Below are 24,614 nucleotides of genomic sequence, written 5' to 3' on the forward strand. Positions count from 1 at the left end.
GAAACCTCAATTAGTTTCTCTGATGCAACAGAATTACAAGTTTTATGGACTTCCATCCGAAGATCCCTTTCTGTTCTTAACTGAATTCTTGCAGATCTGTGATACTGTTAAGACCAATGGGGTTGATCCCGAGGTCTACAGGCTTATGTTTTTCCCATTTGCTGTAAGAGACAGAGCTAGAATATGGTTGGACTCTCAACCTAAAGACAGCCTGAACTCTTGGGATAAGCTGGTCACGGCTTTCTTAGCCAAGTTCTTTCCTCCTCAAAAGCTTAGCAAGCTTAGAGTGGATGTTCAAACCTTCAGAAAAAAGGAAGGTGAATCCCTCTATGAAGCTTGGGAGAGATACAAGGAACTGACCAAAAAGTGTCCTTTTGACATGCTTTCAGAATGGACCATCCTGGATATATTCTATGATGGTCTGTCTGAATTATCAAAGATGTCATTGGACCATTCTGCAGGTGGATCCATTCACCTAAAGAAAATTCCTGTAGAAGCTCAAGAACTCATTGACATGGTTGCAAATAACCAGTTCATGTACACTTCTGAAAGGACTCCTGTGAATAATGGGACGCCTCAGAGGAAAGGAGTTCTTGAAATTGATACTCTGAATGCCATATTGGCTTAGAATAAAATATTGACTCAGAAAGTCAATATGATCTCTCAGAGTCTGAATGGATTGAAAGAATCATCCAACAGTACTAAAGAGGCCTCTTCTGAAGAAGAAGCTTATGATCCTGAGAACCCTGCAATAGCAGAGGTGAATTACATAGGTGAACCCTATGGAAACACCTATAATCCCTCATGGAGAAATCATCTAAATTTCTTATGGAAGGATCAACAAAAGTCTCAACAAGACTTTAATAATGGTGGAAGAAACAGGTTTAGCAATAGCAAACCTTTTTCATCATCCACTCAGCAACAGACAGAGAATTCTGAGCATAATCCATCTAGCTTAGCAAATATAGTCTCTGATCTATCTAAGGCCACTGTGAGTTTCATGAATGAAACAAGGTCCTCCATTAGGAATTTGGAAGCACAAGTGGGCCAGCTGAGTAAAAGAGTCACTGAAACTCCTCCTAGTACTCTCCCAAGCAATACAGAAGAAAATCCAAAGAGAGAGTGCAAGGCCATTGATTTGACCATCATGGCCGAACCCAGAGAGGAGGAGGAGGACGTGAATCCTAGTGAGGAAGACCTCCTGGGATGTCCAGTGACCAATACAGAGTATTCCTTTGAGGAATTAAAGGAATTTGAAGCTCATCTAGAGACCATAGAGATTCCATTGAACCTCCTTCTGCCCTTCATGAGCTCTGATGAATATTCTTCCTCTGAAGAGGATGAAGACATTACTGAAGAGCAAGTTGCTAAGTACCTTGGTGCAATCATGAAGCTGAATGCTAAATTATTTGGTAATGAGACTTGGAAAGATGAACCTCCCTTGCTCACCAATAAACTAAATGCATTGGATAGGCAGAAATTACCTCAAAAGAAACAGGATCCAGGCAAATTCTTAATACCCTGTACCATAGGCACCATGACCTTTGAAAAAGCTCTATGTGACCTGGGGTCAGGAATAAACTTAATGCCACTCTCTGTAATGGAGAAACTAGGGATCTTTGAGGTGCAAGCTGCTAGAATCTCATTAGAGATGGCAGACAACTCAAGAAAACAGGCTTATGGACAAGTAGAGGACGTGTTAGTAAAGGTTGAAGGCCTTAACATCCCTGCTGATTTCATAATCCTAGACACTGGGAAGGATGAGGATGAATCCATCATCCTTGGAAGACCCTTCCTAGCCACAACAAGAGCTGTAATTGATGTGGACAGAGGAGAATTGGTCCTTCAACTGAATAAGGACAACCTTGTATTTGAAACTCACGGATCTCCTTCTGTAACCATGGAGAGGAAGCATGAAAAGCTTCTCTCACTGCAGAGTCAACCAAAGCCCCCCTAGTCAAATTCTAAGTTTGGTGTTGGGAGGCCACAACCAAACTCTAAGTTTGGTGTTGAACCCCCACATTCAAACTCTAAGTTTGGTGTTGGGAGGTTCCAACCTTGCTCTGATTATCTATGAGGCTCCATGAGAGCTCACTGTCAAGCTATTGACATTAAAGAAGCGCTTGTTGGGAGGCAACCCAATGTTATTTAATCATATCTATTTTATTTTCTTTTTGTTATTTTGTGTTTTATTAGGTTAATGATCATGTGAAGTCACAAAAACTACAGAAAAATCAAAAATAGAATGAAAAACAGCATTGAAAATAGCACACCCTGGAGGAGAGCAGTCTGGCATTTAAACGCCAGAAACAGGCATCTGTCTGGCGTTTAACGCCAGAAACAGGCACCAAGCTGGCGTTTAACGCCAGAAACAAGCATCTGCCTGGCGCTAAATGCCAGAAACAAGCTACATTTGGGCGTTTAACGCCAGAAACAGGCAGCAGTCTGGCGTTAAACGCTAGGATTGCACAGCAAGGGCGTTTTACACGCGTCATTGGAGCAGGGATGTTAAGTCCTTGACCCCACTTGATCTGTGGACCCACAAGATCCTCTCAAGATCTGTGGACCCCACAGGATTCCCAACTTTTTCTTTTCTCCTCTTCACACCTTTTCATAACTCTCTTCCCCAAACACCCTTCACCAATCACCTCAATCACTCTTTCCCATCACCTCTTCACCACTCACATCCATCCTCTCTTCCCCATAAACCCCACCTACCTTCAAAATTCAAACTAATTTCCCTTCCAAACCCAACCCTAATAGCCGAACCCTACACCCCCCTCACTCCTATATAAACCCCTCACTCCTTCTTCATTTTCACACAACACTACCCTCTCTTCTTCTCCTTGGCCGAATACATCTTCTTCCCCCATCTCCTCCATTTTCTTCTTCTTCTACTACTTTCTTTCTTCTTTTGATCGGGGACGAGCAAACATTTTAAGTTTGGTGTGGTAAAAGCATAGCTTTTTGTTTTTCCATAACCATTTATGGCACCTAAGGCCAGAGAAACCTCTAGAAAGAGGAAAGAGAAGGCAATTGCTTCCACCTCTGAGTCATGGGAGATGGAGAGATTCATCTCAAAGGTCCATCAAGACCACTTCTATGAAGTTGTGGCCAAGAAAAAAGTGATCCCTGAGGTTCTTTTCAAGCTCAAAAAGAATGAGTATCCGGAGATCCGACTTGAGATCCAAAGAAGAGGTTGGGAAGTTCTCACCAACCCCATTCAACAAGTTGGGATATTAATGGTTCAAGAGTTCTATGCAAACGCATGGATCACTAGGAACCATGATCAAAGTGTGAACCCGAATCCAAAGCATTGGCTCACCATGGTTCGGGGGAAATACTTAGATTTCAGTCTGGAAAATGTAAGGCTAGCGTTCAACTTGCCAATGATAGAAGAGAATGCACGCCCCTACACAAGAAAGGTCAACTTTAATCAAAGGTTGGACCAAGTCCTCATAGACATATGTGAGGAAGGAGCTCAATGGAAAATTGACTCAAGAGGCAAGCCGGTTCAATTAAGAAGGCATGACCTCAAACCAGTGGCTAGGGGATGGTTAAAGTTCATTCAACGCTCAATCATTCCTACTAGTAACCGGTCTGAAGTTACTATAGACCGAGCCATCATGATCCATAGTATCATGATTGGAGAGGAGGTGGAAGTTCATGAGATTATACCTCAAGAACTTTACAAGGTGGCTGACAAGTCCTCCACTTGGGCAAGGTTAGCCTTTCCTCACCTCATATGCCACCTCTGCAATTCGGATGAAATTGACATAAAGGGAGACATCCTCATTGAAGAGAACAAGCCCATCACTAAGAAAAGGATGGAGCAAACAAGAGATCATGGACCTCAACAAAAGTATGAAGAAATTCCTCACCATGAAATCCCTGAGATGCCTCAGGGGATGCACTTTCCTCCACAAAACTATTGGGAGCAAATCAACATCCCCTAGGAGAATTAAGTTCTAATATGGGACAACTAAGGGTGGAGCACCAAGAGCATTCCATCATCCTCCATGAAATTAGAGAAGATCAAAGAGCTATGAGGGAGGAGCAACAAAGACAAGGAAGAGACATAGAGGAGCTCAAAAGCACCATTGGTCCTTCAAGAAGAGGAAGACGCCACCCTCACTAAGGTGGACTTATTCCTTAATCTCCTTGTCTATTTATTTTCTGTTTTCGGTTTCCATGCTTCATGTTTAATTATGTTTGTGTCTTTACTATATGATCATTAGTGTTTAAGTGTCTATGTCTTAAAGCTATGAATGTCCTATGACTCCATCACCTCTCTTAAATGAAAAATATTTTAATTACAAAAGAACAAGAAGTACAGGGTTTCGAATTCATCCTTGAAACTAGTTTAATTATTTTGATGTGGTGACAATACTTTTTGTTTTCTGAATGAATGCTTGAACAGTGCATATGTCTTTTGAATTTGATGTTTATGAATGTTAAATATGTTGGCTCTTGAAGAATAAGGAAAAAGGAGAAATGTTATTTGATAATCTGAAAAATCATAAAAATGATTTTTGAAGCAAGAGAAAACAGTGAATACAAAAGCTTGCAAAAAAAATAGCAAAAAAAAAAGAAAAAAAAAGGAAAAGAAAAAGCAAGCAGAAAAAGCCAAAAGCTCTTAAAACCAAAAGGCAAGAGCAAAAAGCCAATAGCCCTTAAAACCAAAAGGCAAGGGTAATAAAAAGGATCCAAGGCTTTGAGCATCAGTGGATAGGAGGGCCTAAAGGAATAAAATCCTGGCCTAAGCGGCTAAACCAAGCTGTCCCTAACCATGTGCTTGTGGCGTGAAGGTGTCAAGTGAAAACTTGAGACTAAGCGGTTAAAGTCAAGGTCCAAAGCAAAAAAAGAGTGTGCTTAAGAACCCTGGACACCTCTAATTGGGGACTTTAGCAAAGCTGAGTCACAATCTGAAAAGGTTCACCCAATTATGTGTCTATGGCATTTATGTATTCGGTGGTAATACTGGAAAACAAAGTGCTTAGGGCCACGGCCAAGACTCATAAAGTAGCTGTGTTCAAGAATCAACATACTGAACTAGGAGAATCAATAACACTATCTGAACTCTGAGTTCCTATAGATGCCAATCATTCTGAACTTCAATGGATAAAGTGAGATGCCAAAACTATTCAAGAGGCAAAAAGCTACAAGTCCCGCTCATCTGATTGGAGCTAAGTTTCATTGATATTTTGGAATCTATAGTATATTCTCTTCTTTTTATCCTATTTGATTTTAAGTTGCTTGGGGACAAGCAATAATTTAAGTTTAGTGTTGTGATGAGCGGATAATTTATACGCTTTTTGGCATTGTTTTTACATAGTTTTCAGTATAATTTAGATAGTTTTTAGTATATTTTTATTAGTTTTTAAATAAAAATCACATTTCTGGACTTTACTATGAGTTTGTGTGTTTTTTTGTGATTTCATGTATTTTCTGGCTGAAATTGAGGGACTTGAGCAAAAATCAGATTCAGAGGTTGAAGAAGGACTGCAGATGCTGTTGGATTCTGACCTCCCTGCACTCAAAGTGGATTTTTTGGAGCTACAAAACTCCAAATGGCAAGATCTTAATTGAGTTGGAAAGTAGACATCCAGGGCTTTCCGGAAATATATAATAGTCCATACTTTGCTCGAGTTTAGATGATGCAAACTGGCGTTCAACGCCAATTCCATGCTGCATTCTGGAGTTAAACGCCAGAAACAGGTTGCAAAGTGGAGTTAAACGCCAGAAACAGGTTACAAACTAGCGTTCAACTCCAAGAGAAGCCTCTACATGTGTAAAGCTCAATACTCAGCCCAAGCACACACCAAGTGGGCCCCGGAAGTGGATTTCTGCATCATTTACGCATTTCTGTAAACCCTAGTAACTACTTTAGCATAAATAGGACTTTTTACTATTGTATTTACATCTTTGGAATGTTTAGTCCTTAGACAAAGGAGGCTGGCCATTCGGCCATGCCTGGACCTTCATCACTTATGTATTTTCAACGGTAGAGTTTCTACACACCATAGATTAAGGTGTGGAGCTCTGCTGTTCCTCATGAATTAATACAAAGTACTATTGTTTTTCTATTCAATTCAAGCTTATTCCGATTCTAAGATATTCATTCGCACCTCAATATGAATGTGATGATCGTGACAGTCATCATCATTCCCAACTATGAACGCGTGCCTGACAACCACTTTCGTTCTACCTTAGATTGAATGAATATCTCTGGGATTCCTTAATCAGAGTCTTCGTGGTATAAGTTAGAATCCATGGACGGCCATTCTTGAGATCCGAAAAGTCTAAACCTTGTCTGTGGTATTCCAAGTAGGATCTGGGAAGGGATGGCTGCGACGAGCTTCAAACTCGCGAGTGCTGGGCGTAGTGACAGGCGCAAAAGGATCAATGGATCCTATTCCAGTATGATCGAGAACCGACAGATGATTAGCCATGCAGTGACAGCGCATTGGACCATTTTCACTGAGAGGACAGGATGTCGCTATTGACAACGGTGATGCCTAACATACAGCTTGCCATAGAAAGGAGTATGAATGATTGGATGAAGACAATAGGAAAGCAGAGGTTCAGGAGGAACGAACGCATCTCTATACGCTTATCTGAAATTCTCACCAATGACTTACATAAGTATCACTATCTTTATTTTATATTTCATTTATCTTTTAATTATTAAATCTCTATAATCAATTGAATCCGCCTGACTGAGATTTACAAGGTGACCATAGCTTGCTTCAAGCCGACAATCTCCGTGGGATCGACCCTTACTTACGTAAGGTTTATTACTTGGACGACCCAGTGCACTTGCTGGTTAGTTGTGTGAAGTTGTGACAAAGAACTAAGATTATAAACGTGCGTATTGAGTTTTTAGCGCCGTTACCAAGGAATGGAACCGTCACGATTTCTGCGCACCAGCCTCTTTAAAATTTCACTTGGTATTAAACTTCATTCCAACCTCTAAATGTAACTGATTAAACTTAGCACCCTCCCTAAAAATTGGAAACACTTCATTAGATTCATCCTCTTCCTCTAGCTCGTCTTCAGAATTTGGTGGAGTCTTCATCTCCAACAAATGCTAGGAGTTGGCATCATCAGAATTAGTCCTAGGATCATAGGCATCATAATTTTTAGGCTTGCCACCTCCCATGAATCTAAGATCTATTTTAAAATAAAAAATATCCTCTACAAAAGCGTCGTCATCAACATATATCTTCTCCTTCTCCTTCCCCTTTCCCTTACCGTTACCCTTTTTAGCACTCTTATTTGTATTTTTCGTTCTTTTTTTTTTTTTGCTTACATGAAGGAATAGGGTCCCTAACATATGAATCAGATGAGTTGTCTTTCCTAACTAGTTTATAGGGCTCATCTTCTGCACTCTCATTAGAATTTGAGGAGTCTTCATCGGAAGACAACAATATTTCAGGTATCTTGCTACCCTGCAGCCTTTTCTAACCCTTTGTGTAACCTACCACAGTAGCAGACCTCAAGCAATACCTCCTGCTCATTTTGGTTTGAGTTGGTTTGGGGACTGTCTTAGTCATCTTTTTTAATGGTTGTTCCTTAGGCATCGTAACTGAGGCTTTGGATACTTGGTCACTTGGTCGACTAACATTAACAGTGGGAGTATTCTCAGTGTTGGGATTAGCACAATGGTATGAAACAGATGTGGCATTTTTCTTTGCTTGCTCTTCAAGATCCCTTACTTCATCATCAACATAGAGCATAACACCCTTCCCTTGTAGAAGTTCAGGTGACAAAACCTTATGTTTAATAAAAATATCAATAAGACCCTTGTTTTGTGAACCCATCTAACACATCTCTCTTAACTTTGCATCAGTGTTTTAACTTTCTTAAACCCACCTCCATGCTCTTTCCAGGTACAAGCCATCAAACTTCCTTCATTCTATCACAACCTAGCTCCTTAAAGTAGTTTCTCAGATAAAATACATCCAAATTATCCACCTCAAGATCACCCAAGCAGTTTTTACTATCAGGATAGTAACCCACCTTTCTGTCAACACCCTTTTCAAAAAATCTTCCATGATGAAACATAATATTCAAAACTTCATCCATCTGCAGCATATATAAATAAACAAATTAAACACATAAGCACTAACAATGTATCACAACTCCACATGAGTAGCATTAATGAAAAAGTCCCTGTTTCATACATAAAAAAATAGAGAAACAAAACCTTATCCTAACATATTAACCACAAAGAACCTAACAGCATAATAATCTAAAAAAAAAAAACAGCAAATGCAAATGAAATCACTTCAAAAAATAACTCAAATGAAGAATGATCAATGAGTACCTAAAAAAAATTCAAACGATAAAAATATTGCTAACCTCTTTCATACACACGTGGTGGTACCCTCTGCTTCAGCAACTTCCTATGGTTGGCGTCCCTCCTTCTCGTGATAACAAACTTAGAAAATCGTTAAATGAAAGGTTTTCTACTCTCTCATGATATTTCTGGAGAAGGAGGAGATGAAAGAGTTTAAGAAAAGAAGAAGAAAGAGTTGTGAATGATTACCCTTGTCCAAGAAATCTTTCAATATTCCTGCACAACAATACGACATCGTTTTTTTTTTTTTTTATTTTGTGCCTACAAGCAAAACGACTTCGTATAAGTCGTCCTAGGTGGTAGTGGCAGTGTCAGGTCAGTGCTCCGCTTGTTGACTCAAGTTAGAAATAGGTTGAGGGATCTATATACAGTCCGGAGCTCAAACTGAAAAGTCCATTTAGTAAAATTGAAAATTGAGGAACAATATTAGTGCACGGACTAAATCTAGGAGACATTTTAAGGATTTAGTCTACACTTTTATAACAAGCTTGGACACACACCAATATAATATCTATCGAATTTTATTTGATAGTTTTAAATTTCATTACTTTTATATAAAGCATCCGAACTCATATACCTTATGCAAATATCATGTGGATCCAAGATAGGTTTAGGTCCTATAAGTTAGTAGGATAAAAAAACTGGACTGAGTTAGATATTCCAACTCAACCAGGCTCACGTCCCTAGTTTTCGCCAGTTAGCAATAGCATAATAGAACTTTTTTTTTTATTAACCCTAAGTTTATGTCACAATTATCTTAACCAGTTTAACTCTATACTAATATAAAATAAAATTACTTCAACTTTCTAAGTATGTAGTATATGGTTCCTACCTCCTCGTTATCTAAATTTCTTTTATTTTAAAAAAGTATTAACCTATTCATTAATTATTCAAAAAAAATCTTAAACCATTAATTTAAATTAATATTGCAACAAGTTATAATACCAATAAGATGCTCTAGCATTAGCATAGATTTTCCATTTCTATAAATAATATTCCTCTGATTTGCAACCATTTACTGATCTTTTTCATGACCTAACCTTTTAGATGCCATTTTTGTCAAATCCCTCAACTGATCACCGCCAAATGAATTATCCTCTATGTCTAGATTCTCTCCAACATGGACATGGTCCTCCCTCCTCCACCTACAAGACAAACAATATGACCTGTTTCCAGTTATTATGTCACCAAATCAAGCAAGACTATATTGTCTACTGTGTCCCAAATTGAACGAAGCTCAACATCTTCTAGATAATGTTCGAGTTCATCTTTTCTAAAACGAGTACTTTGAAAAAAAAAATTGTTAGCCTCATAGGAAGAGATCTTTTTCTATTTTAATTTAATTTTTAGAATTTGATATATTTAACGTCTTAACTTATAACTTATAATGTACTATGTGTGATCTATACAACTTTCTATATTAAATATAATTTTAAAAAATTAAATACAATAACAGTGTTAATTTCTATCTAATGAATAATGATATATAAAAAGTGCTTAGATGTTGATAGTGGATTATTGTGATAAATATACTTAGGTCAATATTGGTGATAATGTATGTATACATGACTCAAGTCGTAAATCATAAAAAACTCTATCGAATTATCAAATTATTGATAAAATATCTTTTAAATTTATTAACAATAAAATTTTTGAAATACTTTAAAATACAATAAAAGAAATAGAAATATATTCTATTATAAAAACAAATAACTTTTGTATTTGATATATCGTTTCCATTTATTCAAAATTTTGGCTATTAACAAAAAATTAAAAAAATTACATAATACAAAATTATTAAAGTTTAAGAATAAAAATATTTTATTTTTTAATTATATTTATAAAAAATTTTATCAAAATCTTATTTCTAAAATAATTTTTGAGAAAATAGATTTAGTGCGTGATTAAATACTTGTGTTTTCTTTAAAATATTTGTATTACTAAAGTTTTTTAAAAAATTGTAAACAATTTAATAATTGAGACTAATTATTATTAGCTTTATGATACCCTTGGACTTGAATTCTTCCTCCCTCAATAGCTGTCTCCTTTTGTCCTGCATGCCATCGTGTCTTTTCAAAAAAGAAAGCAAAAGCTAATTAATTTCATGGATACGATAGATGGACTCTCAATCAAAATTACATTATTTATTATATGTTCATGATCGATAAACGGGATGGAATAGAAAAGATACACAAACTGTCCTGGTTCCGATTTATATAATAAGGAATCGCATTACCAATGCATGCTTCCTGATATTAACGTTTCATTTCTTGTCATGTCAAAGATTATATATAAACTCATCTAAGTAAAAAGAAGACCCTAAAATCGACTAAAAGTTTTAAATCTGGTCTCTAAAACTATATATGAATGTAATTTACTCTCATCCTTTAAAAATTTAAAATTACATTTTGAAATATATATTCTGATTATGGGGTGAATCCATATTTGACAATCCTTACTATTTTAATAATGTATATATCATGTTAAATAACACATCAGATGATTTGGTGGCATGATAATGTAGAATTAGTTGATAATTTTGCAACCTGCGATGTAATATTAATTGATGATATAATATAGGGTTTTGCTATTTTATACTCTAAAGATATAAGTTAAACATATTATAAAAAAAATATTTTATAGAATTTATTATAAAAATATTTTTATATTTTTAATATATTAAATACATAAAAAATATAAAAAAAAATTATTATTATATTTTTAAAATGTATTTTTAATACATAAGTTAATTAAATTCTATAATATATTTTAAGACGATATTGACCAATATAATAGCATAATATACTTTCTAGTAAAAGTTTGGAAACCAAATCAATCAATCCGTCATAACGTGAAATTAGAAATTCAAAGATTCAAAAAGAATTACATGGAACAAAATAAAATAATATATTTATATATTAAATATATAATTTACTTTTAAAAAGTTAATTTATTTATAATTTATTATTTTAAATTGATTAATCGTTAAAAAATATATTAATTTAATCGATTAATTATTTTTTAAACGATGTGTTTTGTTGTGAGGCTGCAAGTGCTCTCCTCTTTTGCCGACCACTGCCGCTGGTCTTGCTATCATCGACGATCGTTCATCATCCTTCACTCATTCACACTCATTCGAACTGATCGTTGTTCTTTGCCTCAGATCCGCTTGCTATTTTCGTTCGTTCGTTCGTCTCATATCTTCGTCGTTAGATTTGGTTCTTGTCGCCAATGTCATTCAACAAGGAAGAAACGTAAATATGGCAGAAGTTGAGGAGGTTCTTGATCGGATGCTCACTCATTTGGCCCTCTATGATGATTCCAAGCTTGAGCTCTTACTTTCCAAGCTCCTCCCTCTCTCCATCTCCTTACTCTCCTCCAACTCCGCCGCTCTTAGTAACAAAGTTCGCCAATTCTCCTCTCTCTCTCTCTCTCTTTCTAGCTCAATTTTATTTATCAGTAATTTTGAATATTTTGGCTTTCGAATTCGAAGATGCTATTGTTGGCGTTTTGATTTTAATTTGTGATGTGTTAATTGTACAAATGTCATAAGATTTCAAATTTGTGGTTGCGAGCGACTTAAGGAACATTGGAAAAAGAATATAAGAGGGAAAATAGTTTTAGCATTGTATTCATGGAACTTCAATCCAAAGAGACAATAGTAACAAATTGCACAGAGAATAATCACGGGAAGCAGCTCTTCAGTGTCGTTTTCCAGATCTTTTCAAGAAGCCATAAGTCCTTTCTTATTGTCCCTTCAAGACTTGTCTTCTTTCTTGAGTTTGGGACAGTCATATTTGTAATGTCCTACTTCTCTACAGTTGTGGCAAATGACCTTGTTAATGTCCTTCCTTGGTTCCTTTGAGCTGCCTCCTCTGCTTCTTCCTTTTTGTCTCATCAGCCTTCTAAGTTTTCTAGCAAAAAACACAATCTCGTTATCTGATAAACAGTCACTGGATTCATCATCCAATGATTCAGTAAAAGATTTAAGAGTCATTCCTTTCTTTTTTGTATCATTTTTTATGTGAGTGGTTTCATAAGCTAGTAACTTTCTTCTCAGCTCATTATAGGCCATTTGAATTAGGTTACTACTTTCAGAGATAACAGTAGCCTTAGTTTCCCACTTTTTTGTTAGACTTCTCAAGACTTTTCTCACCAGTACTTATTCGTAATGAGTAATCCCCATATTATCCAAGCTATTAATGATGATAGAGAACCTCTCAAACTTTTCATCAATTGATTCTCCTTCCTTCATAGAAAATATTTCATACTCTTTGCTCAGCATGTCAATCCTTGTTTCTTTTACTTGTGTAGTGCCGTCATGTGTAACTAGGAGCTTATCCCAGATTTTCTTTGCTATTTTGCATCTTGAAAATCTTCTGTTATTTCTCAAAACTGATTATGCAATTTAGCATGTTGACTGCCTTGGCATTGAGTTCCACCTTTTTCTTGTTATCTTCGTTCCACTCTGCTTTAGCTTTGGGAGTAACAACACCATCAACGCTTGTTTTGGTAAGAATTTGAGGATCATTTATGATTATCTTCCAGAGGTTGTAATCCATAGACTGAACAAAGATATTCATTCTTTCTTTCCATAGTTGTAATTTTTTTCATTGAAGAATAGAGGTCTGTTATTGGATTGTCCTTCTGTCAATGTGTATGTCACTGTGTTGGATCCCATGTTGTTTGCCATCTGGATCTTTTCTCCAAGCTGTGAAGCTTGATCTTTTTGAGACCAAGCTCTGATACCAATTGATGGATATCAGTGGTTAAGAGAAGGGAGGTTAATTTTGGCCTCTTTTCATTTTTCTTTCTAACTGGGATTCTATTGAGACACTTTGAGTAGAAAATCAGGAGATACTTTGGTTTTGTCTCTTGACGCGATAGGAGCCAAAACAGAGTTACAAGTAAGGTGTATTACAGTGAAGTATAGTTGGATATAAGAATCAAGAGATACTTTTGTTTTGTCTCCTAAAGTGTAGAACCAGAAACAGAGAAGAGAAAGAGAAGTGACACGGCCATATATCCTGGTTCGACTACTCAGTGAATGCAGCCTACATCCAGTCTCCATCACAATAATGATAGAATTTCACTATCTTTAAACAGAAATACATTCACCAATTCTCCCTAGGATTCTAACTAATCTTATTTGGGATAAATATAGTTTCTAACCGAAACCAGACTTGACTAGGAACTCACCCTAACTTTTCAACAGCAAAGTGCTAACCCAACTTGCAAGGGAATCCCCTCAGGATCATGACAACAAAACAAAAAAATTTACAAAGAATTTCTGAGATAAACATATGGATTTTTCTCCAAGTTTAACTCTCTTTCCTTTTTTTCACTCAATGGCTTTTTTCATACATTCCTGACTGTTATACCTTTTACCATTAGAAACAAAGAAAGATTAGACTGAAAAAATAAGAAATTCAATGAGAACCATGAAGGAGAAGAGTTAATAGCTTTGTAAGCTATAGGAACTCAAACGTTGTGCTCTCACTCCTTGCTCCAATCCTTAGCCGTTCACCCCTTTAATAGAGGAGTAAAGCTTCCAGGGCTTGAAACTCGCTTCAGCACTTGTTTAACTTCTTCTCCCAAAAATCAGAAGCAGCAGCGGCGTGACAGAGGAGAGATAGGGTAGAAGCAGTGACCGAATCATACATACATCCATACCTTCTATCTTCTCTTTCAACCTTTTTCATCTTTCTTGTTGAATCTGAACCCTTCATTCTTGCTTTGGTTTCAAGTTAGATTCTTGATTGTTGATTTACAGCAGAGCTCCATGATCTTCAATATTTTCAATTTTCTACTTCTGTGCTTGCAAAGAGAGGATTTCTTCATCGATTTTCAATGAAGTACAAATCTGGAAACTCCTTTTTGTGATTTACTTTTTGGATGTGATCTTTCCTTTTGTCATAGCCTCTTTGACTTTCACTTTTTTGCTTGTATTTGAAAATTTACTTTTTGTTCTTTGATTTTACCCCAACTAAGAGCTTTCCTTTTTCTTTCTTTTCTTTTGAAAAATCACGTGGGTGTTAGTAGAGAAAGAAGAGAGAGAAGAGAGAAATTGGTTTCGGTGGTGAGGTTTGGTTCAGATGAAAAGAAATTGAATTATTTAGTTAGCAACTAAGTGAATGGTTGGACTTAGACCACCATTTTGGGCTTGGTGCTTTTATTTGGGCCAAAATTGATTTCATTTTTTTAGCTAGATACTTGCTTTTGTTTCTGATAGGTTATTTTGTGATTATAGCAAATATCTCCTTGGGCCATTTGGTGTGTGTGTGGGGGCCTGAGATCTTGCTTTTTGGGCCTGTTTTGATTAACTTAATTTCTTGCACACTTAACACACTAATCACATACATAATTAGTTTTTAACCCAATAATAATGTTTAGTTATCTTCTTAAAATTTTTTTAGTTCTTCAAACTCAACAGCTTTCATAATAGCTATATCTTGGTTTTGCTGAATAAAGACAAAGTCCGGGTATAAGATTTTTTTTTAGTTACTTTTCATATGTAGTTTTGTTTTCTTGTTTGTTAAATAATCTTTGTTTTTGCGATAGTTAGTGTATTTGGTGGCAAAGTGGCAAGAATTTTTCATTTTAAATTGAAATATTGGACGGGTAGTTTATGAAGTTCGTGCATTATATTTGGTTATTGATTATTATTATTTTTATTATTTTCAGATGGAAAAATATTTCAATGAGAAGTCATGCCTAACTACAGAAATTCCACTTAGAAGCTTTAATTCTATGTTCAATTTTAGTGGCTCCTACACAGTCGACGCAACAACTACAAAATCCCTTGCTATCGTAGAATATTTCATTCCACTTTTTGATGTTAAACTAACTAGTTTGAATTTGGTCTTAAATGAAGAAATCAAGTGTTCTGTTCCTCACTCTTGGGATCTAGCATCCTTGGCAAGGTAAATTACATTTTCAATGTTTGCATGTAAATAATTATTCTCTAGTTCTCAACTTCATTTTGTAGAAAATTGTTTTGATTCTGGCTAACTTTTGCAGTTTAAATCCAGGAAATGAAAGTACTGAAGATTACCTAGACCAGCTCAAGATTATGGAAGACAAAACTACTATTGTTAGAAATGAAGTCAGCCTCACCGAGTCTAAGTTGGATGCCTTTGCCATTTCTCAAGTTTCCAATGATCGGTTAGTTCCCAAAGTAGAAAAATTTTATTTAAGTTTGCAAAATAGCTAGCAAATAGTAAGAAAAGCAAATATAATTATTATTTATTTTAAAATAACTAGTACATCTTCTAGAAATGCTAGTCTATGATTCAATTTCATGGCATGTTGGTTAGTATTTTTTTTTCTTGTTGCTTTTGCCAGTTTGCATACTTTCTAGTTGACTTGAGACTTTCTCTTACTTAGTCTATGCTCATTCTGGATTGGAGCATACCTTCACCTCTTTGGATGCATACTCATTTATATATAGTTTTCAACGTGGATGCACACTCATAATTTGATTATGAATATGGTTTGTAGCATCCTGCGTAAGATATTGAATTTTATTTACCTATAAAAATATTACATAGTTCATTGGATTAGAGGATAAAATTACCATATGGACATACGAGATTTGGATGTTCATAACATTTTTTATTTAAAATTGATAGTCGTCGTTTGCAATCTTAATGTATCACCACATTTATGTGAATTTCTAATTGATGGAAGTTTATTACATGAGAGCTTTGATGGTTTGGCACCAATTGTCAAGCCACACTGCATTTAGCTTACATGTTTTAAATTGTTTCTCTATCTGGAATTGTTTTTTGTATGTCCATATTGTTTGTAGATAGTGTTTTGATCTAATTGGTCATTGAAATTGGACCCCTAAACAGCCACTTTGAAAATGGATGATTATGGTTGGCAATAATGAAAGTTCAATAAGGTATGCCGATACTTTATACCAACTTACTGTTTTGTTAGGTGAGAGATTTTTATGTATCTTAGTCGATGACAATACTTTGGAAGCTATTTAAATCTTACGATGATGCCTAATTAATCAAAAGCATCTATATATAATTATTTCGTTATTGATTTTTTATGCCATTTAAAGAAGACGCAACTATTAGTGTGGGCGAGAGGAAATGGTTATAGTTTTAATGTGATTTATTGGAGTTTCAAGGTAAGCAATTTGATTTTAGTTGAACTTGGGTTAATTTCCCTTCTCTGTTTTAGTAGAATAGGACTGCTTGTTTATCATATCTTTTCATAAAAAGTTAGAACAGAATGTAATATGTGTGTTGTTATTCCCTGCATGATGGTTGTGGATGCAATTCTATTGTTCTTTGAAAAACATTGTTGGATAGTATTTTTGTGAAAGCATTTGCTATATGTGTACGGTAAATAATACCATTGGTGGATCCGGACAGTAAGGCTGCGTTTATTTTTGTGGACAAGACACAAAGATATGGACAATACATATGTAAAACGTGTTTGGATAGAGGGATATAAATACTGGACACAATGTCTCTGGGACACTTTTTTTCATTTTTGTGACCACTTCTAAACGAAGGACATTGATGGACACGTGAATAGGAAGCACTACTAGAAAACTAATTATTACAGATGGATATTTCCGATGGATTTTATCCCACAGAAATACAGACGGAATTACAGAGAGATTTTTTGTCGGAAAACAAAAAAAAAATGAATTAGCATAAATTACAGACGGAAAAGAAAATCCGTCGATAATTCTGTCGGAAAAATTAATTTTTTTCGTGAAAAATGGTTACAGACGGAAAATCTGTCTGTAATTAAATAGACAAAATGCTGCATTTTATTAAATTATTACAGACGAAAAATCCGTCTGTAATTTAAAATTTTCCGTCGGAAATGTTGATATTTTAGGTTTATGATCGTTAGGGTTAAGTTTATGCACGAGCTCAATTCATTCACAGCACACAAATCAAACCTAGCATTCCCCACAGCGCCACCGGCGACGAGATTCTTCTTCTCCTTTTCTCACCCACAGCGCCACCGCCGGCCACTCTAATCGCCGCAGCTACTTTCTCCTTCTTCTCCTCTTCTTTAAACACTGAACCAGTAGAATACAGCCCCTGTGTCTCTCGTTCTTTCTCGTTCGCAGAATAAAGCAAGCTCAAGCTCCACCACCACCGCGCCTCTCTCTCTCTTTTTATCCCCCTCAGTTCTGGCTCGCATACCTTCGCGCAAGCCCTAGCTCCGTGGCGACCAAAATTGGTTCTACTGTCAGCCGCGGTTCCATCTCTCTCTTTCCCCCTGTTCGAACCGATATGGTGCGTGAACTAGGGTTTTGGTTTTGTGGCAGTGGTTGTTCATCGGAGAGCCACTGGCGATGCTCCTATTCTTAAGCATTCTAAATTCAAGGTGATCTTCGTAATGGCAGCATTATATTTTTCCCAGACTTCAACTCAAAATTCATATGATTTTTTTTGCTTATTGTAATCGCTGTGCTTTCTCATTGCTTATTGTGATCTATGTGCTTTTTCAGTTTCTTTTTTAGTTTCTAATTCAAACTTTTGATTGAGGACTATGATTGGTTTGAATCTGAATTATAATTATTTACAATGTTTTGTCAGTATTAGTTTGGGAGGGAACTTGACAATGGTGGATCTTCCTGGTATAACTAGGGTTTCTGTTCATGGCCAGCCTGAAAATATCTTTGATCAGATCAAGGATATTATCATGGAGTATATTAGGCCTGAAGAGAGCATTATTCTGAATGTTCTTTCTGCTACTGTTGATTTTACTACTTGTGAATCGATAAGAATCAAGAATGTCTCAGTCTGTGGATAAAACTGGTTTGAGAACCTTGGCTGTTGTAACAAAGGCTGATAAGTCTCCTGAAGGCTTGTTGGAGAAGGTAACTGCTGATGATGTTGTTAATTGGTTTGAGTCTCATCCAATGCTTTCAAAGATTGACAAATCCATTGTTGGTGTTCCTGTTCTGGCACAGAGGCTAGTTCAAGTTCAAGGCATGATCATATCCAAAATTCTGCCCGAAATTGTGAAGAAAATCAATGAGAAGCTGACTTACAAGCTGACTTAATTTCACCAAGATGCTCAACCAGAAGTTCTCCCTCAATCACAGGTACCTCTTCATATCTTTTAGCTGACTTCAAATTAAATTATGAAAAAATATTTATCTAATTTTTTTATTTGGTTCTTGGTTGGAATCTGATTGCGACCAACGTTTCGATGGGGCCTACTGAGATCCCTTCTCAGTCAACGGAGACTATTAAGATCCCTACCACTAACTATGAGTTTGGTGCAACCTTCATTGATCATCCCAAGGTGCTTTCCCCCCTCCCCCCACTGATTTTGCTTAGTTTCATTTCGTTGTTGTAAGTTCCAACACTCATTGACGATGATATTATTGTGCTTGGTTTAGTTGATGCTGTTGGGGAGAATATTGATTGATGGAAGGCTCAATGCAAGAGTCAAGTGCGACGTCTTTGAAAATCTCACTCTTAAAGCCAATGCTCAGGTATTTATGCTCCTTTTCTATTATAAGAGAAATGCCACAATTTTTCTGTTGTTTATGAGCCTTTGATATTCTGCTATACCTTATATTTACAAGAATTTAGTGCTGTTTTGTTTTGTTGAGTACAGATTCAGCTTTAACTTGATAACGTGCAAGAGTTGTTGAATGAGCATTATGTTCATTTTTATTCATCCAATATTTGATCTATGACAACCCCATTCCCATTCTCATGTTTCTTATTGCTAATTCTCCTTTTGGCTAACCATAACCTACTGTTTCTTGTTTGCTTCTCCAGCTTATGAATGAGCCACACATGTCTCAAGGGATGGTCAACTTTGATTACAAGGTCAATTGCTTTAACCTTCCTAGATCATTTTTCCCCCGTTTTTGACATATATTGTATTAGTGTGACTTAATGGGAGTTTTATATACTAACCACAAGAACTGCCCTCTCAAGATTTCCATGGGGAATAAAATCCAAACTTCACACTTCACTCAACACTCCCATCACCTCAAATCTTCCTGTTAATATGCAGCTTTTTGAATTTGGTATGCTTCTTCCACTTTCACTCAACACTCCCATCACCTCAAATCTAAAATATAACACAGAGCTCTCTCCACCGCCGCTCTTGTCGCATTTGCTCCCTTAGTGAATTTTAGGTATAATCTGATTTTGTGATTTTGGTGCTTAGGGCTCAATTTTAGATTTTCACTATATATTCATCAAACTTAGTGTACTTCTCTCCTCTTGTTTTTAGCAATTAGCATAATCCTTTTACCCATTGGGAAAAAAGAGAAGAATACTATATATTCATCAAACTTTTCCCTTTCCTTTTTGCCTTCCTTTTCACCAGGATTACAGATACCGTTTTCCTTAGTATCAATTATCAAGTATCAACTCTATTACTGCACATGACTTCTTTGACTATCAAGAATTTTGATTATTATTATTAGTTTTTTCTCCGGTTGTTTTGTTGCAATGCAGCAGTGATTACAGCGTATTTGATGAGAACATGGAAGGGAGCATGATAACCATAGCAACTATTTTCTGTAATTCAGATTTTCACTAGCAACACTTTCAGGTTTCTCTCTCTCTCTCTCTCAAAAACTTTTTCTTTTTTTGTTGGTTTAGGGGATTATGTTTGTAAACATAATGATTTAGTAGTAGGTTAGTTAATTGATGAATTGATATTGAATTTCAGGGAAGAGTTTGAGACAGGGGAGTGTGAAACAAGGGATTCATGTAGTGATACCTTGAGCGATGAGAGTGAGTGTGAGAAGTTATGGAGATGGGATGGGAGTTCCTCAGAAGAAGGTGGAATGAATAATGTAGAACAAGATTCTCATCAATTGCATTTTAATGATAGATTAGGTCATCTCTATTGTCAATACTTTGAGAGATCAACTCCATATGGAAGAGTTCCTCTAATGGATAAGGTAATTTAATTTTCTTAGGCCATATCTTACTTCAACTTCAACAACTTTTATTATGTTTGTTTATTGTTACTACTACTACTACTACTTCCTTGGAGTTTAATGGATAAGGTAATTTAATTTAATATTCAGGACATGTCTTGTAGCTTATTTCTCCTCATTAAACCAAATTTTGTTGCTTTATTCTAATTATTTGAATGTGTTCTTGTTTGACAGTTGACTGAACAAAAATTGACAAGAAAGGAAGGTATAAGCTTTTCTTGTTTGAGGTTACTTGCTAAGATTAAAGCCTCGCTATCTTTCACTTGAAATTTCTGAAGGTTTTGATAAATTTTACCACCAATAGAAGCAGGAGGCTAATCTGATTCAATCTGCTCTTATTGTCAATTATCTCTGTTTCCATCTCAATGTGTTCCTGTCCTAAATAACATTGTTCATCTTTTGTTGTTTAGGAAGCTTGCAGACAAGATTGAAGCTTCTGGTTACTATGTAATTGTTCCAGACTTCTTTTATGGTGAACCCTATGATCCTTAGAAAGAAAAAAAAAGCTGGAAGTGCACTTTCATTTGTTAAGGAGTGGCCTTATGGTTCAAATTTTCATGGTCTTGCAGGTTGTATGCAACTTGAAATCCTCATTTCTTGCTGTAGCTGATGATAGTGGTGAGGTGAAGGTATGCTTCATATTTATTCAACATGCGCTGTCTGATTTCTCCTATGCAATACCACGTATATCAGTTGTTATGAGCTATCCTTTCATATTTAGTACTTTGATTGGGATCATCATGACCTTTGGAGTTTGGATACCTAAAATTTCTTTGATTTCTTGTTGGTGACATTCACCAAGTTTTCTTACTCTATTCTCTCATTAAACAAAAACAAAAGTTAGGTTATACTTTCCTGAGAACATGGAAATCACATTTACGATTTAAAACTAATTTCTTTTTCCATTCTAATTTGATATATTATTTGTTTTATTCTGTATGCTTCTAATTTCATCCCTTTCATTATTGATTGAAATGTCTTTGAAAGATTATTGACATTTGCCAGCCATGCCTCTATAAAACTCTATGAGCTGGTCATACATCTGTATCCATCTTGATTCCTAGTGGTGCTTCGGAACATGTATGCTAATTATGCAGATCTGGAGTTTTGTGTTTAAGCTACTTATACTTTTGGTCTGTTCCTTGTATATTACATTATAGTACTGTTATAGTCTCTAACTTTGCGGCTAAGTTCTAATTTCGTCCCTAACATTTGAAACGTTCTATTTTTCGCCTCAAACGTCTTATGTCACCCTATTTTAGTCTTGTAGTCAAAATTAATTGTTTGGTTGGAAGCTGATTCTGTGTGTGGCAGTCACTCTGTTGCAATCCCTTTAGTGGAGGGTGTTTAAACTATGATGCTTTTCTGTTCATGGAAATGTTCTGATCTCTTACAGTTGTAGGCAGACGGTACAAGAAGACAAAGCTCTTATCTGTGAGGACTGGAAAGAAAATATTTTTCCCCTATTAGATTCAGCGCCTTCAAGGCTTAACCCAACATTTTTTGGTATAAAACAATACTTTGCTGCAAAAAGTCTTATTTCTTCACGGGGTTTCGAGATAGATGATTTCCATGGTTTTGGTATGGTTCCCCTGGCAGACCTGTAAGTAAACCTCTATACCCTTGTTTCTTTAACATGCTTATTTCTATCATTTTCATTCAAAGACCTCAAAGATGCATGACAAGTCTTAGAGTCTAGTTTGTATGTTAATTTCAAGATGGTTTTGTTCCACTCCTGATTGAAGAAAGCTCGTTTTATGAGTTGTGCAGTATATACCAAAGTAGCATGTTTATGCCAAATGAGGTGTAGCATTTAAACCTTTTCAAGTATACTGCATACTGAGAATCCTTCTTTTTCATAAAGTAATGCATGTTTATTTGAATATATTAGAGAACATGGGCCTATTCTGTTTCTAATACTATGTATTTTAGTGTCACAGACCAAGCAGACATTTATTTGCGTGATCCTGACCTGGAGGCTTTCATATTCTAATGGTGTTTGTACCGTCATGTGCTCCAGATTCAATCATAAAACAGGGGCCGAGGATGTGCATTTCACCGCCTCATCTAATTCTGTAGCTGATGATGATGTCGTTGATGATAATAGTAACAATGATGAGGTATTTTCTCTGGTATCAAGGTGATTGATGATGGTTTGGATAGTTCTGTCAATGAAAAAACAAATGATCTGGAGTCCCTTTTTAGAACAAAGGCCGAAACTCATGACGCAGAAGGGAATGTTGTTCCTGTGAGTGTCCAACCCCAAGAAGTAGTAGAAGTGCAGCCTAATGAGATCTCTATTTTGTCTGAGAACCACCAATCTGAAGTTAACTTGGGATCTCATGATACTGATGCTCATGAACATTTTGCAAAGGAGCCTCATGGTTCTCAGGATGCTAAAATGAATAATACCGGAGTAAATATTGAGATCTCTGAAGCCGAAAACTTATGTGTTGCCCCTGGAACTGGGCATGAATCTTCATCCTTAACTGAACTTGTTGAAAACAACCCTGTTGCGGATAAAACCAATGATCTTGTTGATTCTATCCATACAGAGATGGGCATCCCATCTGATTAGGAAAATGTATGGTGCAGGAAAATGTCATGATTCCTGATGACACATGTTTGCTTCTCAATCTTCTTCATTGTTGATGTTTAGACAAATTCTTAATATGCAATGTTTTTACAACCATGTAGTTCCCTATATACTCAAACAGTAGCTATTGATACTAGACATTGATTCCATCATTTCAGCTTTGAAATTGCAAACTAATCATTAATATGTATTGGTTGGTGAAAACAGGAGTGATACTGTAACCATTGCCAAAAGGGTGACAATGTCAAACGAGCTGCCAAGCAACTCAAGTCTTGCCTTTCTTGGAGAGACTCCATAGGCATCGGTACATATTATTCTCTTCTTTCTGCAAATTACAAAGCTTCTTAACCGTTATCATCAACAAATTAAACTACATGGACTCTTTTCTATTCTTTGAAATTTTAATATCTTTTCTATTCTCACACATACAAAATATAGAGTATTTGATGTTAAAATTCCATCTCTTATTCTTTCTTTCCATCTGTAGGAGTTCAATCAAGCTTTCTCAACTTTTACTGACACTGAAACACAATTTCCTCATTGTCTATTTCTTCAGGTATCACATCGTCATATTAATTATTTCTTTGCTGTTACAACTTACAATTATGCCTCTCACTCTCACTCTTTCGCAATTCTGAACCTTTTAGCTCATCACTTTGTTGCATTAAAACATAGAGGTATGCTTATAATTTCCTGCTCTAGTTATTATGCCTCTCACTCTCGTTCTCACTCTTTCGCAATTCTGAACCTTTATGAGTGAAGCAAAATTTGTCATGTGCACATTTAATATAGAGAGGTGAAGTTGCCAGTGATAATGGGGCATTAAAGTATACAACCACTATTTGATAATGGTTCAATTGAGAGTTTTCGTTTAGCTCTTCGTATATTTTGGTATTAAAGTATATGATTGTACTTTGTTATGGCAGGTATACTTTATTTTGGACAATGCTACTACTTAGCAAGCTTGCATTCAGCTACTATGTGGAGGTATTATGTCTTCAAATTTTACTACAGTTCCTCCTTTACCCTCCTTTAAGAAGCTCATGGTTCTTGCTTTCTAAGAAGAGATGTGATTCTCTATTTACTGATTCTTTTATAGAAAATTGTTCATGCAAAAAGAGACTACTTCTGGAGTGCAAAATGCTTTAAATAATATGCTTTATTTTTATTCAAGCATTCCAATTCACTCCAATTCCAATTCGGGTTTTGATTCTATTTCAGTCAGGAGATATCAAGATTAACTTTCAATGTGAAGCTTGATGCTGCCGATGCAATTTAGTTATCTATTAATATTTTAGATTATTCTATCTTTAAGTGCTAAGTGTAATTTGTGACATTCATGTAACATTAGGATGGTCATCTTATTTTTTTTAGTATCTTTTTATTAAGACAGTGAGATATTGGCCAATGATGTTAAAAAATAACCTCCAATTTTATAGGTATCATGTAATGAATATTATGTTTATTTATGTAATTTTTGGCTTTCTTTTTTCAATTTACAGTGTTTGATGGAGTAAATTTAGAAAACAAACCTAAAGTATTTATTTTGCAATGGAAAAATTTAAAAAAAAATCTATTTTACCTTACTGACGGATTTACAGATGAATTTTCTGTCTGTAATCAGAGTGTGAGATGATTTTCCAAAGTTCAAATTACAGACGGAAAATCTGTCAGAAAATTCGTCTGTAATTACAGAC

At 35.7% G+C, this 24,614-nt stretch overlaps 1 protein-coding gene and 1 non-coding gene across 12 annotated transcripts; one reads left to right on the forward strand and one right to left on the reverse strand.

The window, feature by feature from the left end:
• Positions 1–277: 277 nt before the first annotated feature.
• LOC148579573 (small nucleolar RNA R71) lies at positions 278–385 on the reverse strand. Its single transcript, XR_015895522.1, has one exon. It is a non-coding gene; the product is annotated as a small nucleolar RNA R71 (small nucleolar RNA).
• A 16,869-nt stretch (positions 386–17,254) lies between these two features.
• LOC107623606 (uncharacterized) lies at positions 17,255–24,412 on the forward strand. 11 transcript variants are annotated; one of them, XM_088507456.1, is made up of 17 exons: positions 17,255–17,728; positions 17,941–18,224; positions 18,318–18,452; positions 18,587–18,655; positions 18,753–18,848; positions 19,141–19,191; positions 19,831–19,927; positions 20,048–20,282; positions 20,496–20,526; positions 20,732–20,793; positions 20,891–20,950; positions 21,728–21,924; positions 22,342–22,441; positions 23,125–23,221; positions 23,405–23,473; positions 23,844–23,904; positions 24,139–24,412. In XM_088507456.1, the coding sequence occupies exons 10-14, from the start codon at positions 20,791–20,793 to the stop codon at positions 23,128–23,130; spliced, it is 366 nt and encodes a 121-aa protein (XP_088363582.1). In that variant the 5' UTR covers positions 17,255–17,728; positions 17,941–18,224; positions 18,318–18,452; positions 18,587–18,655; positions 18,753–18,848; positions 19,141–19,191; positions 19,831–19,927; positions 20,048–20,282; positions 20,496–20,526; positions 20,732–20,790; the 3' UTR covers positions 23,131–23,221; positions 23,405–23,473; positions 23,844–23,904; positions 24,139–24,412. The 11 variants fall into 11 exon arrangements, with proteins under 11 accessions (XP_088363582.1, XP_088363565.1, XP_088363577.1 ...); XM_088507439.1 differs by having other exon boundaries at positions 22,342–22,905; positions 23,405–23,904; XM_088507451.1 differs by having other exon boundaries at positions 19,834–19,927; positions 20,496–20,793.
• Positions 24,413–24,614: the final 202 nt, after the last annotated feature.

This window comes from Arachis ipaensis, chromosome B10, assembly GCF_059453495.1.
Source record: "Arachis ipaensis isolate K30076 ecotype BB chromosome B10, ASM5945349v1, whole genome shotgun sequence".
Lineage (NCBI taxonomy): Eukaryota > Viridiplantae > Streptophyta > Magnoliopsida > Fabales > Fabaceae > Arachis > Arachis ipaensis.

Coding starts and splice junctions, on each gene's coding strand:
- LOC107623606 (XM_088507434.1), top strand. Junction 20,951..21,727: donor ATGATAGTGGTGAGGTGAAG/GTATGCTTCATA, acceptor AGTTGTAGGCAG/ACGGTACAAGAAGACAAAGC. Junction 21,925..22,341: donor ATGGTTCCCCTGGCAGACCT/GTAAGTAAACCT, acceptor CATGTGCTCCAG/ATTCAATCATAAAACAGGGG.